The 14,696-nt window shown below is 39.7% G+C and overlaps 1 protein-coding gene across 2 annotated transcripts in view; it reads right to left on the reverse strand.

The window, feature by feature from the left end:
* MTHFS (methenyltetrahydrofolate synthetase) overlaps positions 1-14,696 on the reverse strand; it is a 55,127-nt gene that overhangs the window by 8,690 nt on the left and 31,741 nt on the right. Inside the window, exon 3 of one of the 2 annotated variants that reach the window (XM_033402984.2) lies at positions 1,305-1,354. The exons of the other annotated variant lie outside the window; for it this stretch is intronic. Within the exon in view, the coding sequence (XP_033258875.1) occupies positions 1,305-1,354 (50 nt within the window). The remainder of the gene's footprint in view (positions 1-1,304; positions 1,355-14,696) is intronic. 2 annotated transcript variants of the gene reach the window in all.

Below are 14,696 nucleotides of genomic sequence, written 5' to 3' on the forward strand. Positions count from 1 at the left end.
AATTGTTGTGCTTCCCCAGAGAGATGCTGAGCTCAGTTATATTTACTATGAAGGGAAGAATGAAAGTAAAAGACAGAATGAGATGTCTTGTGACCGTATTTATCTTAGTTCCCTGACTATATTCAAGAAGTTACCAATCCCAGGGCTTCGCTGGTGGCACAGCGGTTAAGAATCCGCCTGCCAGTGCAGGGGACACGGGTTCAAGCCCTGGTCCGGGAAGATCCCACATGCCGTGGAGCAACTAAGCCCGTACGCCACAACTACTGAGCCTGCGCTCTAGAGCCTGAGAGTCACAACTACTGAGCCCATGTGCTGCAACTACTAAAGCCCACGCACCTAGAGCTCATGCTCCGCAACAAGAGAAGCCACCGCAATGAGAAGACCACGAACCACAAAAAAGAGTAGGCACCACTCACTGCAACTAGAGAAAGCCTGCATGTAGCAACGAAGACCCAGTGCACCAAAAAATAAATAAAATAAGTAAATTTATTAAAAAATAATAAGTTACCAATCCCACTACTGGGCATATGCCCTGAGAAAAGCATAATTCAAAAAGATACGTGTACCACAATGTTCACTGCAGCACTATTTACAATAGCCAGGACGTGGAAGCAACCTAAATGTCCATCGACAGATGAATGGATAAGGAAGATGTGGCACATATATACAATGGAATATTACTCAACCATAAAAAGAAATGAAACTGAGTTACTTGTAGTGAGGTAGATGGACCTGAAGTCTGTCATACAGAGTGAAGTAAGTCAGAAAGAGAAAAACAAATACCATACGCTAATGCATGTATATGGAATCTAAAAAAATGGTACTGATGAACCTAGTGGCAGGGCAAGAGTAAAGATGCAGATGTAGAGGACGGACTTGAGGACACGGGAGGGGAAGGGGAAGCTGGGACGAAGTCAGAGAATAGCGTTGACATATATACACTACCAAATGTAAAACAGATAGTTAGTGGGAAGCTGCTGCATAGCACAGGGAGATCAGCTTGATGCTCTGGGACGACCTAGAGGGGTGGGATAGGGAGGGCAGGAGGGAGGTGCAAGAGGGAGGGGATATGGGGATATATGTATACATATAGCTGATACACTTTGTTGTACAGCAGAAACTGACACAACACTGTAAAGCAATTATACTCCAATAAAGATGTTAAAAAAAAAGAACAAATAGATTATATGAAGGCAGAGCAGGAGCAATAATCTATAAAAATACTAATTGAGCTTAATGCAAAAATGCAAGAAGAGAGCACTTCAATAAAATATCCTTGCATGAAAAAAAAAAAAAGGAGTTACCTGTTCAGACCGTCCTACGCAGCATCTAACTCTCATCCAAAATCCAGCTTCTGGAAGAGGAGAAGAAAGCAGAGAAGCTAACACTTGTTAAGTCTACAATTTGTCAGACACTATTCTATGCCCCAGGGATAGAAGGATGAATTAAATCAGCTGCTCAGTACATCTACCTGGTGAGGCAGGAGGGCAAGGATTACTACTCTCCCCTGAAACTTCACAGGTGAAGAAACATACACAGTGCTCAGAGAGGTCAAATTGCTCCTTAAAGGCATTCAGCTTATAAGAAATGAAGCTGAGGGCCAGCTGCCCAGGCGGATCACGATTTGACAGCACACAGTGCTCCTACTGCCAAAAGTACAAGTGGCCTTAGGCAAAGGCACAAAGGAAACATGACCAGGGCAAGCGCCTTAAAGACAGTGGAGCAGAGGGGTGGCGTGTGCAGACTTGGAGACAGCCTACCTGGGTCTGAATCCCAGCACTACCACTTATTAGCTATGAAACATCAGTCAAAATTGCCTTCACCTAAAATGGATAAGCATACTATGCTGTAAAGAGTCTCTAAGCTATTAATACCAAATGTCAACTTAATCAATTGCTGCATGCATACTCCTTAGGCCATGTAGAGACACGGGCGCTTCCATTAAACAGGCTGCTCAAACATGAAGAAGCTGGAACCCTAAAATAAAATACAGAATCAATAATTCTTAATAGCTCTTATGGTAGAACTCTCAAAAATCAATACCATATGCTTTGAATTCATTAATGCCTGCCTCAGAAAGAACAGATTGAAGCACGACCCCCTTGAATCACTTGATAAATGGAAAATTTATAAATGGAATATTTCCTGCCATATCAATAAACAAAGGATGTCACAGTCACCAATGATTGCAGCCCTCCAGCGTGAGCTGGTGAGCCAGGGCTGAAAAGAATACAAGCCATCTAGCAGCCATCAGACTGCAGCCACTCCCTGTGGTGAGCCCTGAGGAAACTCGGGATGTGAAAATACAGGATACAGCCCCCAGATAGCTGAGGTGCACATCAAAGGAATGATTTCAGTGAGCCCAGACTCTTGCATCTTCCCATACATAGAAAAGCGCTAATTTTCTTAACTTGAGATATCTGGTTTTCTTTGTTTAACAATAATCTTTTGACATTCCCGACTACCTGCCCTTTGTTGAAAAATTCCTATATATCCTGGCTCCTCCCTCGCCCCCTCGGAGCAGTTTCTAAGAGCTATCTGAGATGCTGCCTCCTGGGCTGCAGTCCTCATTTTGCCCCAAATACAACCTAACTCGCAACTCTCACATTGTGCATTTTGTTTTAAGTCAACACACTCTTCACAGTAAAACAGTGGAGAGCATACAAGCTAGTAAACAAAACCATTTATGTGCTCATAGTCATAAAATATACTCAAGTTCTGATTATATATAAAAATTGGGTTTTCAAAAAATGTCTTTCCCTGCAAATCCATAATGCTCTTAAAGAGTGTTCAATGAAACCACCTAACGCAGACAGCTATTTTTAAAAATCTCATTGTAAATGCACCTCTACTCTTTCTGCTATGTTTGGTCACAATGTATTCTGCCCACTTGGGAATCTCCATATAGAATCAAACACACTATAGTAAAAACCATCTATTAAAGACACGATTATCATATGATTGATATTTCTGTGTTGTTATTATAAGATCCTTTCTTTTAGCACAGGTCCTAACTAACATTCATGTCAAAATACAGGGACTGTATTTGTCACAAGAGCACTGGGACAAGCACCCAACACCATGTGAGGCATCCGTTCCCCTAGGATCCCCAGGTATGACAGGTCACTCCACTAATCAGCTAATGAGGTATTCAGAATGTAAGACAATCTCTGTGTGTCTTATATTTAAAATCTAAGTGTTTCCAAGTTCAAGCTTGTAAACCCTGCAAACACTGACTATGTGTTTAAATGAAGGAAGTAGGAGATGATAGAAATTTAGATTCTTCTAGGTAAAGCTAAGAGCAAAGAAATAAGAAACATGAATAGTAGTTGGTGACTTAGCTGCTGAGTATCTTATCAACAACATCCTCCTCCTCCTCCTAACCCAGAGAGCCCTGAAGAATATCGAGGACAACAGGACAGAATTTGAGCTAAGATGGATTATAAAGACCGATCACTCTTTTACCTATAATAAATATTGGTAAACCCCTATAAGAATATCTCAGGAAGGATCCGAAAAAAAAACAGTAACAGTGGTTGGCTCTGGAGAAAGGAATCAGGGAACAGGACGACTTACTTGGGTGGGAAGGACACTTTACACTTTCACTCTATCCTTTGGACAGTTTGTATTTTTTACCATGTGCCTATATAACCAAATTCTGCTAAAACCTTTTAAAACATGAGCCTTCTAGTGTTTCAAGGACAAGAGCCTTGGAGGTTATATAGCAGAGCAATTGAGTGTGCTGGCTTCTAGAGAGACTGCCTGGGTTTGAATCCCCTAACTACCACTTACTAGCTAAGAAACATTAATCAAGTTACTCTCTCTTAATTCTCAGTTTCTTCTCCTTAAGACGGAAATAATACTACTACCTACTTTGATAGAGTGACTAAATAAATAAAGGCAGGTATGTAAAAGCTCTAGTAAATGTTCAATAAGTGTTAGCTGTTATTATACTTAGGGTATGAATAATACTTATTCTCTTTCTGTGAACTCTGAAAGTTAGCTCTTGTTGAATAATCAAAACAGTCCCAGCACTAATACTCCAACAGTTACGGTACGTAGATTTCCAATTAGCCCAAACCACCTGTAATGGTGGGTAGACTCTCTATTGCCAACTGTGTGCAGGCCAGAGATATTCACAAGTGAGTGCCCGAGCCCTGAGCAAAGCAGGGGGCCACGTGGACTCTCTGAAACACGAAGTCTCTGAAATAGATGTCATGGAAAGGATCCCGCCTGTTACAAATGGCCTTTCCCTTTACAGCGATCCTTTGAAAAGAAGCTGTTGGGACTTCCCTGGTGGTGCAGTGGTTAGGAATCTGCCTGCCAGTGCAGGGGACACAGGTTCCAGCCCTGGTCCGGGAAGATCCCACATGCTGCAGAGCAACTAAGCCTGTGTGCCACAACTACTGAGCCTGCGCTCTAGAGTTCATCTGCCACAACTACTGAGCCCACATGCTGCAACTACTGAAGAGAAGCCACCACAAAGAGAAGCCCACGCTCCTCAACGAAGAGTAGCCCCTGTTCGCCGCAACCAGTGAAAGCCTTCACGCAGCAACAAAGACCCAATGCAGCCAAAAATAAATAAATGTATTTATTTTTTTTTAAGTTAGATATGGGGCTTCCCTGGTGGCGCAGTGGTTGAGAGTCCACCTGCCGATGCAGGGGACATGGGTTCGTGCCCCTGTCCGCAAGGATCCCACATGCCGCGGAGCGGCTGGGCCCGTGAGCCATGGCCGCTGAGCCTGCGCGTCCGGAGCCTGTGCTCCGCAACGGGAGAGGCCACAACAGTGAGAGGCTCGCGTACCGCAAAAAAAAAAAAAAAAAGTTAGTTTATTTCCTTAAGTGCTTTTTATTCTATCATAAGGCTAGCAAGATATATAGGAAATAACTCTAAAATTATGTCAATAGGAAATGATAATTTGATACATATTATTTTCTAAATCATCACCATCACCATAAACAACTACAACTGTCTCCTATATGAGAGAGCAAGTTAGACGCTGAAGACCAAAAAAGTGAAAGTGAAGGTCCCAATACTTTACTATAGGGGCTGGAAAACTATGACCTATGGGCCAAATCTGGCCTGCTGCCTACTTTTGTAAATAAAGTTTCAATGGAACACAGCCATGCTCTGCTTTCACACTAAAAAAGCAGAGCTGAATGGTTGCAACAGACATTGTTTGGCACATAAAGCCCCAAATATTTACTATCTGGCCCTTTACAGAAAAAGTTTGCAAAGCCCTTATTTGGAGCATCTACCATAGGTTAAAAAAGAAAAGAAAACAAAACAAAACTATATTTCAGCTTATCCTATCTTCGCAGATATCGACCAAATAAACCTTACTGGAAAAAAAGAATTAAACTGTCTTTATTGCAGATATGCAAAAATGCTTTGCAGAAAATAGATCAACAGCAGCAGTAGCTTTATCCAAATGGCATTTTCTATATGTTTACTTTGGCTCTGAGTTTGGGATACTTTCACCGTTGTTCATAATCAGATGGACCTTAAAAAGTTCAACAAAACTGAGAAGAAATTATAGAACTTCCTACGATTTTTCACTAACCTCAGGCAACGTCTGGTTGTCTGATTTTTCTCATCTGTAAAATGGATAGACGGAAACCTTCAATTTCCCAGATCTCTTTAGATTCAAAGCTTAGTGATTCTGAGAATTTTAAGGACAATTCCCTGTATATCTGTGTGACACAATCAATAAATAAATTAAGCCAGTCACAAAAAAGCAAATGCTAAATGATTCCACTTATATGAGGTATCTAAAATAGTCAAATTCACAGAAACAGAAAGTAGAACGGGGGTTACCAGGGACAGGTGGGAGGGGGAAAGGGGGATTGTTTAATGGACACAGTTTCAGTTTTGCAAGATGAAAAGGTTCTGGAGATCTGTTTTACAACAATGTGAATATACTTAACACTACTGAACTTATACACTTAAAGATGGTTAAGAGGAAAACAAAGGAAAGATCAGAGGCTTCAGAGAACCAGGCAGAGTCTTCAGGAAAATCAGAACTCCACTGGCAGGTGGGGAAATCATGGAGAACAAGCAGGCAGTATCTTCAAGATTACAGACAGGGGAGAAAGCAAATAGATCTTTTCTGCCACTTAAAAAAACTCGACATAGAATATTCCTAGTTAAGCGGTTTCGTTCCTTATAAAATTTATTACAAAACTGCCCGCTCTTCCTACACACTACCAACGATATGTCAGAAGGGACTCCTGAGAGGGCCCTTGTCAGCCAGATCTCTGGGCTGCAAACAAGACCCAGGACTCTGGACACCACAGTTCTAGCCCTCCCTAGCCATAGAAAATTGGATTTCCTTCGAAGCTTTTAAAAATCTTTAGAAAGGGTAAGACAAATACGTTCCTTTGTAGTCAAGAAACTGTTCTGTATTTTGATAGTTGTAGTGGTTACACAAATCTATACATGTGACAAAACTGCATAGAAATATGCACACACATACATATAATGAGTAGATGTTGAAACCTGAATAAGGTTGGTAGATGGTACAAAGTCAATGTCCCATTTTCGACCTTGTACTACACTTGTGTAAGAGATTATTATCAAGGGAAAATGGGTGAAGGCTACTTAGGACCTCTCTGTACTATTTTTTTCAACTTATTATTTCAAAACAATAAACCTTTAGGAAAGCATCACATACTGTGACTTCCACCTCAGAAAGTCTAAAACCATGATACAACCACTATGGAGAACAGTATGGAGGTTCCTTAAAAAACTAAAAATAGAACTACCATATGATCCAGCAATCCCACTCCTGGGCATGTATCCGGAGAAAACCATAATCCGAAGAGATAAATGCACCCAATGTTCAATGCAGCACTATTTACACTAGCCAAGACATGGAAGCAACCTAAGTGTCCATTGACAGATGAATGCATAAAGAAGATGTGGTACTTACATACAATGGAATATTACTCAGCCATGAAAAAGAATGAAATAATGCCATCTGCAGCAACATGGATAGACCTAGAGATTATCATACTAAGTGAAGTAAGTCAGAGAGAGAAAGACAAATATCATATGATTATCTCTCATATGTGATATCTAATTTTTTAAAATGATACAAATGAATTTATTTACAAAACAGAAACAGACTTACAGATATCAAAAACACACTTATGGTTACCACGGGGAAACATTGGAGGGGAAGGGATAAATCAGAAGCTTGGAATGAACACACACACTACTATATCTGACAGATAATCAACAAAGACCTACTGTATGGCACAGGAAACTCTACTCAATATTCTGCGATACCCTATATGAGAAAAGAATCTAAAAAAGAATGAATATATGTATACGTATAACTGAATCACTTTGCTGTACACCTGAAACTAACAGAACATTGTAAATCAACTATACTCCAATAAAATTTTTTTTAAAAAGTCTAAAGCCAAACCAGCCCAAACCTACCCTCAATCTTACCTTCGTTTCATTGACCTTAAACTCTAAACATAATCACCTTTTCACCAGGTGTCCTGATAGATTCACTTTCTAGCCTTCACAGGCTTGTCCCATGTTTCGAGTCTCTGTACTTTGTGGAAGTCCCACCCCATCTTTAAGATTCAGTCCATGGGTACTTCCTTCACCTTCACACCAATCCACACGGGCTCTCACTCCTCCAAAATCAGGTGAGCGCTGATGTCAGAGGGGTAGGTACTTAGCATATGTAGCCTGGAAGCTTCCACCTCTGTGATGAAGATTAAATGGCCTATATTTTTTCTATAAGCAGATATTGATAGGGAAGAGTCAGCTGATTAAAGGAAGGCTATTTCTCTGAAACTGTCACTTTGCCTACTTCATAACTTTGTCTAAAGCTGCCCTTAAGTGTTACCCTGGTTTCTTTACCCTGAATTCTCATAAGACAGAATAAAAAAACATTTTTCTATTACTTGCTGTATTTACTGGAAAAGATTATAGATTCTTGGATAATACTTTCTGACACAGGGGGTACTGAATGATTTATATCATTTCTCTTAAACATAACCAATAGGCTGTGCAGAGAGTGGGCAGGGAGTTGTTCCATTGGCCGTATACAAGTTCTGATGTTATATCTACAGTATGAAGAACAGGACATTCTATCAAAGGTCACTTTCACATCCAATAATTCTACATTCAGGTAAGAAAAGCCAACTGTTTTCTGTTCATTTCACCCAATTATTATTATAATCTAAGAATCTAACATCTTGTTCATAAAAATTTTTTAATATTTACCTATCCAAACAAATGGAAGAGCATCTGCTTCCCTTTCTCCCAAATACAGCTTCTATACTGGACTCTACACATTTTCTTCTCTGTGGTTTTGGTGACTATCTTTTACCAGTCTTTCAGAGAGAGGGTGTTTCAGAAACAGGAACACCTGAGTTTCAGCCTCACTCTGTGTGACTGTGTGACCTTGGACAGGTCATTTCCCATCTACTACACCTGTTCTTTCTTCTGCAAAATCAAAGGACAGACTTAGATGATCTCCAAAATCTCTTCCAGTTCAAATAATCCCCAGTATGCTAATTAAATGACTAAAGAATATATAAATGTGGGAGACTGGAGACAAAACCTCCACCTCAGACTAATAAATTTATAAAACACTGACATCTGCTGGAAATTGGTGAAACTACTCAGCCCATCCAAAACATAGCAGCCTTTAAAAACCTAGTCTTAGATACCTCACTTTGAAAACATGTTATCAAAGATGCAAGTTTCTTATGAAATTAAGTTTTCTAAAATTTCATTTTATAGAACTTAAAATTTTGAAGGAAATAACTTTAAAATTACTTCAGAGACTTCTGGAACCAGAAGTCTGGTTCAAATAGAACCATTTGGAAATTTGAGCCTATGTTCCTAAGCCTTCCTATATGACAAAAATAACCAACTTGAAAATATAATGAAGGAGGAGCTTCAAGTTGGCGGAACAGTAAGACGTGGAGATCACCTTCCTCCCCACAAATACATCAGAAATACATCTACATGTGGAACAACCCCTGCAGAACACCTACTGAGTGCTGGCAGAAGAACTCAGACTTCCCAAAAGGTCTTTTTAAAAAGTTTCATCATGGGGGGCCCTGAACCAAGATGGCGGAGTAAAAGGACGTGCTCTCACTCCCTCTTGCAGGAACACCAGAATCACAACTAGCTGCTGGACAATCATCAACAGGAAGACACTGGAACTCACCAAAAAAGATACCCCACATCCAAAGACAAAAGAGAAGCCACAGTGAGACGGTAGGAGGGGCACAATCACAGTAAAATCATATCCCATAACTGCTGGGTGGGTGACTCACAGACTGGAGAACACTTATACCAGAGAAGTCCACCCACTGGAGTGAAGGTTCTGAGCCCCACGTCAGGCTTCCCAACCTGGGGATCCGGCAATGGGAGGAGGAATTCCTAGAGACACAGACTTTGAAGGCTAGTGGGATTTGATTGCAGGACTTTGACAGGACTAGGGGAAACAGAGACTCCACTCTTCAAGGGCACACACAAAGTAGTCTGTGCACACCAGGACCCAGGGGAAGGAGCATTGACCCCATAAGAGACTGAACCAGACCTACCTGCTAGTGTTGGAGGATCTCCTGCAGAGGTGGGGGGTGGCTGTGGCTCACCGTGGGGACAAGGACACTGGCAGCAGAAGTTCTGGGAAGTACTCCTTGGTGTGAGCCCTCCCAGAGTCCACCATTAGCCCCACCAAAGAGCCTGGTTAGGCTCCAGGGTTGGGTTGCCTCAGGCCAAACAACCAACAGGGATGGAAACCAGCCCCACCCATCAGTAGTCAAACAGATTGAAGTTTTACTGAGCTCCGCCCACCAGAGCAACAGTCAGCTCTACAGACCACCAGTCCCTCCCATCAGGGAACTTGCACAAGCCTCTTAGATAGCCTCATCCACCAGAGGGCAGAGAGCAGAAGCAAGACGAACTACAATCCTGCAGCCTGTGGAACAAAAACCACATTCACAGAAAGATAGACAAAATGAAAAGGCAGAGGGCTATGTACCAGATGAAGGAACAAGATAAAACCCCAGAAAAACAGCTAAATGAAGTGGAGATACGCAACCTTCCAGAAAAAGAATTCAGAAAATTCATAGTGAAGATGATCCAGGACCTCGGAAAAAGAATGGAGGCAAAGATCGAGAAGATGCAAGAAATGTTTAACAAAGACCTAGAAGAATTAAAGAACAAACAAAGACAGATGAACAATACAATAACTGAAATGAAAACTACACAAGAAGGAATCAATAGCAGAATAACTGAGGCAAGAGAACAGATAAGTGACCAGGAAGACAGAATGGTGGAATTCATTGCTGCAGAACAGAATAAAGAAAAAAGAACAAAAAGAAATGAAGACAGCCTAAGAGACCTCTGGGACAACATTAAATGCAACAACATTCACATTATAGGGGTCCCAGAAGGAGAAGAGAGAGAGAAAGGACCAAGGAAATATTTGAAGAGATTATAGTAGAAAACTTTCCTAACATGGGAAAGGAAATAGCCACGCAAGTCCAGAAAGTGCAGAGTGTCCCATACAGGATAAACCCAAGGAGAAACACACCGAGACACACAGTAATCAAATCAGCAAAAATTAAAGACAAAGAAAAATTATTGAAAGCAGCAAGGGAAAAATGACAAATAACATTCAAGCAAACTCCCATAAGGTTAACAGCTGATTTCTCAGCAGAAACTCTACAAGCCAGAAGGGAGTGGTATGATATACTTAAAGTGATGAAAGAGAAGAACGTACAACCAAGATTACTCTATCCGGCAAGGATCTCATTCAGATTCGATGGAGAAATCAAAAGCTTGACAGACAAGCAAAGGCTAAGAGAATTCAGCACCACCAAACCGGCTCTACAACGAATGCTAAAGGAACTCCTCTAAGTGGGAAACGCAAGAGAAGAAAAGGACCTACAAAAACAAACCCAAAACAATTAAGAAAATGGTCATAGGAACATACATATTGATAATTACCTTAAACGTGAATGGATTAAATGCTCCAACCAAAAGACACAGGCTTGCTGAATGGAAACAAAAACAAGACCCATATATATGCTGTCTACAAGAGACCCACTTCAGACCTAGGGACACATACACACTGAAAGTGAGGGGATGGAAAAAAATATTCCATGCAAATGGAAATCAAAAGAAAGCTGGAATAGCAATACTCATATCAGGTAAAATAGACTTTAAAATAAAGAATGTTACAAGAGTCAAGGAAGGACACTACAAAATGATCAAGGGATCAATCCAAGAAGAAGATATAACAATTATAAATATATATCCACCCAACATAGGAGCACTTCAATACATTAGGCAACTACTAACAGCTATAAAAGACAAAATCGATAGTAACACAATAATAGTGGGGGACTTTAACACCTCACTTACACCAATGGACAGATCATCCAAAATGAAAATAAATAAGGAAACACAAGCTTTAAATGACACAACAGACCAGACAGATGTAATTGATATTTACAGGACATTCCATCCAAAACCAGCAGATTACACTTTCTTCTCAAGTGCGCATGGAACATTTTCCAGGATAGATCACATCTTGGGTGACAAGTCAAGCCTCAGTAAATTTAAGAAAACTGAAATCATATCAGGCATCTTTTCTGACCACAATGCTATGAAATTAGAAATCAATTACAGTACAGGGGGAAAAACCGTAAAAAACACAAACACATGGAGGATAAACAATACATTACTAAATAACCAAGAGATCACTGAAGAAATCAAAGAGGAAATCAAAAAATACCTAGAGACAAATGACAATGAAAACATGATGATCCAAAAGCTATGGGATGCAGCAAAAGCAGTTCTAAGAGGGAAGTTTATAGCTATACAAGTCTACCTCAAGAAACAAGAAAAATCTCTAATCAACAATCTAACCTTACACCTAAAGGAACTAGAGAAAGAAGAACAAACAAACCCCAAAGTTAGTAGAAGGAAAGAAATCATAAAGATCAGAGCAGAAATAAATGATATAGAAACAAAGAAAACAATAGCAAAGATAAATAAAACTAAAAGCTGGTTCTTTGAGAAGATAAACAAAATTGATAAACCATTAGCCAGACTCATCAAGAAAAAGAGGGAGAGGACGCAAATCAATAAAATTAGAAATGAAAAAGGAGAAGTTACAACAGACACCGCAGAAATACAAAGCATCCCAAGAGACTACTACAAGCAACTCTATGCCAATAAAATGGACAAATTCTTAGAAAGGTATAACCTTCCAAGACTGAACCAGGAAGAAATAGAAAATATGAACAGACTAGTCACAAGTAATGAAATTGAAACTGTGATTAAAAATCTTCCAGCAAACAAAAGTCCAGGACCAGATGGCTTCACAGGTGAATTCTATCATACATTTAGAGAAGAGCTAAAACCATCCTTCTCAAACTGTTCCAAAAAGTTGCAGAGGAAGAAACACTCCCAAACTCATTCTATGAGGCCACCATCACCCTGATACCAAAACCAGACAAAGATACTACAAAAAAAGAAAATTACAGACCAATATCACTGATAAATATAGATGCAAAAATTCTCAACAAAATACTAACAAACAGAATCCAACAACACATTAAAAGGATCATACACCATGATCAAGTGGGATTTATCCCAGGGATGCAAGGATTCTTCAAAATATGCAAAGCAATGTGATACACCATATTAACAAATTGAAGAATAAAAACCATATGATCATCTCAATAGATGCAGAAAAAGCTTTTGACAAAATCCAACACCGATTTATGATAAAAACTCTCCAGAAAGTGGGCATAGAAGGAACCTACCTCAACATAATAAAGGCCATATACGACAAAGCCAAAGCAAACATCATTCTCAACGGTGAAAAGCCGAAAGCATTTCCTCTAAGATCAGGAACAAGACAAGGATGTCCACTCTCACCACTATTATTCAACATAGTTTTGGAAGTCCTAGCCATGGCAATCAAAGAAGAAAAAGAAATAAAAGGAATCCAAATTGGAAAAGAAGAAGTAAAACTGTCACTGTTTGCAGAGGACATGATACTACACATAGAGAATCCTAAAGATGCCACCAGAAAACTACTAGGGCTAATCAATGAATTTGGTAAAGTTGCAGGATACAAAATTAATGCACAGAAATCTCTTGCATTCCTATACACTAATGATGAAAAATCTGAAAGAGAAATTAAGGAAACACTCCCATTTACCATTGCAACAAAAAGAATAAAATACCTAGGAATAAACCTACCTAGGGAGACAAAAGACCTGTATGCAGAAAACTATAAGACACTGATGAAAGAAATTAAAGATGATACCAACAGATGGAGAGATATACCATGCTCTTGGATTGGAAGAATCAACATTGTGAAAATGACTCTACTACCCAAAGCAATCTACAGATTCAATGCAATCCCTATCAAATTACCAATGGCATTTTTTACAGAACTAGAACAAAAAATCCTAAAATTTGTCGGAGACACAAAATACGCTGAATAGCCAAAGCAGTCTTTAGGGAAAAAAACGGAGCTGGAGGAATCAGACTCCCTGACTTCAGACTATACTACAAAGCTACAGTAATCAAGACAATATGGTACTGGCACAAAAACAGAAACATAGATCAATGGAACAAGATAGAAAGCCCAGAGATAAACCCACGCACCTCTGGTCAACTAATCTACGACAAAGGAGGCTAGGATATACAATGGAGAAAAGACAGTCTCTTCAATACGTGGTGCTGGGAAAACTGGACAGCTACATGTAAAAGAATGAAATCAGAACACTTCCTAACACGATACACAAAAATAAATTCAAAAATGGATTAAAGACCTAAATGTAAGACCAGACACTCTAAAACTCTTAGAGGAAAACATAGGAAGAACACTCTTTGACATAAATCACGGCAAGAACTTTTTTGATCCACCTCCTAGAGTAATGGAAATAAAAACAAAAATAAACAAATGGGACCTAGTGAAACTTCAGAGCTTTTGCACAGCAAAGGAAACCATAAACAAGACGAAAAGACAACCCTCAGAATGGGAGAAAATATTTGCAAACAAATCAACGGACAAAAGATTAAGCTCCAAAATATATAAACAGCTCATGCAGCTCAATATTAAAAAAAAAAAAACCCAATCCAAAAATGGGCAGAAGATCTATATAGACATTTCTCCACAGAAAACATACAGATGACCAAAAGCACATGAAAAGCTGATCAACATCACTAATTATTAGAGAACTGGAAACCAAAACTACAATGAGGTATCACTTCACACCACTTAGAATGGGCATCATCAAATCTATAAACAACAAATGCTGGAGAGCGTGTGGAGAAAAGGGAACCCTCTTGCACTTCTGGTGGGAATGTAAATTGATACAGGCACTATGGAGAACAGTATGGAGGTTCCTTAAAAAACTAAAAATAGAATTACCATATGACCCAGCAATCCCACTCCTGGGCATATACCCAGAGAAAACCATAATTCAAAAAGACACATGCACCCCAATGTTCACTGCAGCACTATTTACAATAGCCAGGGCATGGAAGCAACCTAAATGCCCACTGACAGATGAATGGATAAAGAAGATGTGGTACATATATACAATGGAATATTACGCAGCCATAAAAAGGAACGAAATTGGGTCATTTGTAGAGACGTGGATGGATCTAGAGACTGTCATACAGA

The sequence above is a fragment of the Orcinus orca genome, chromosome 2 (genome assembly GCF_937001465.1).
Source record: "Orcinus orca chromosome 2, mOrcOrc1.1, whole genome shotgun sequence".
In the NCBI taxonomy this organism is placed as follows: Eukaryota; Metazoa; Chordata; class Mammalia; order Artiodactyla; family Delphinidae; genus Orcinus; species Orcinus orca.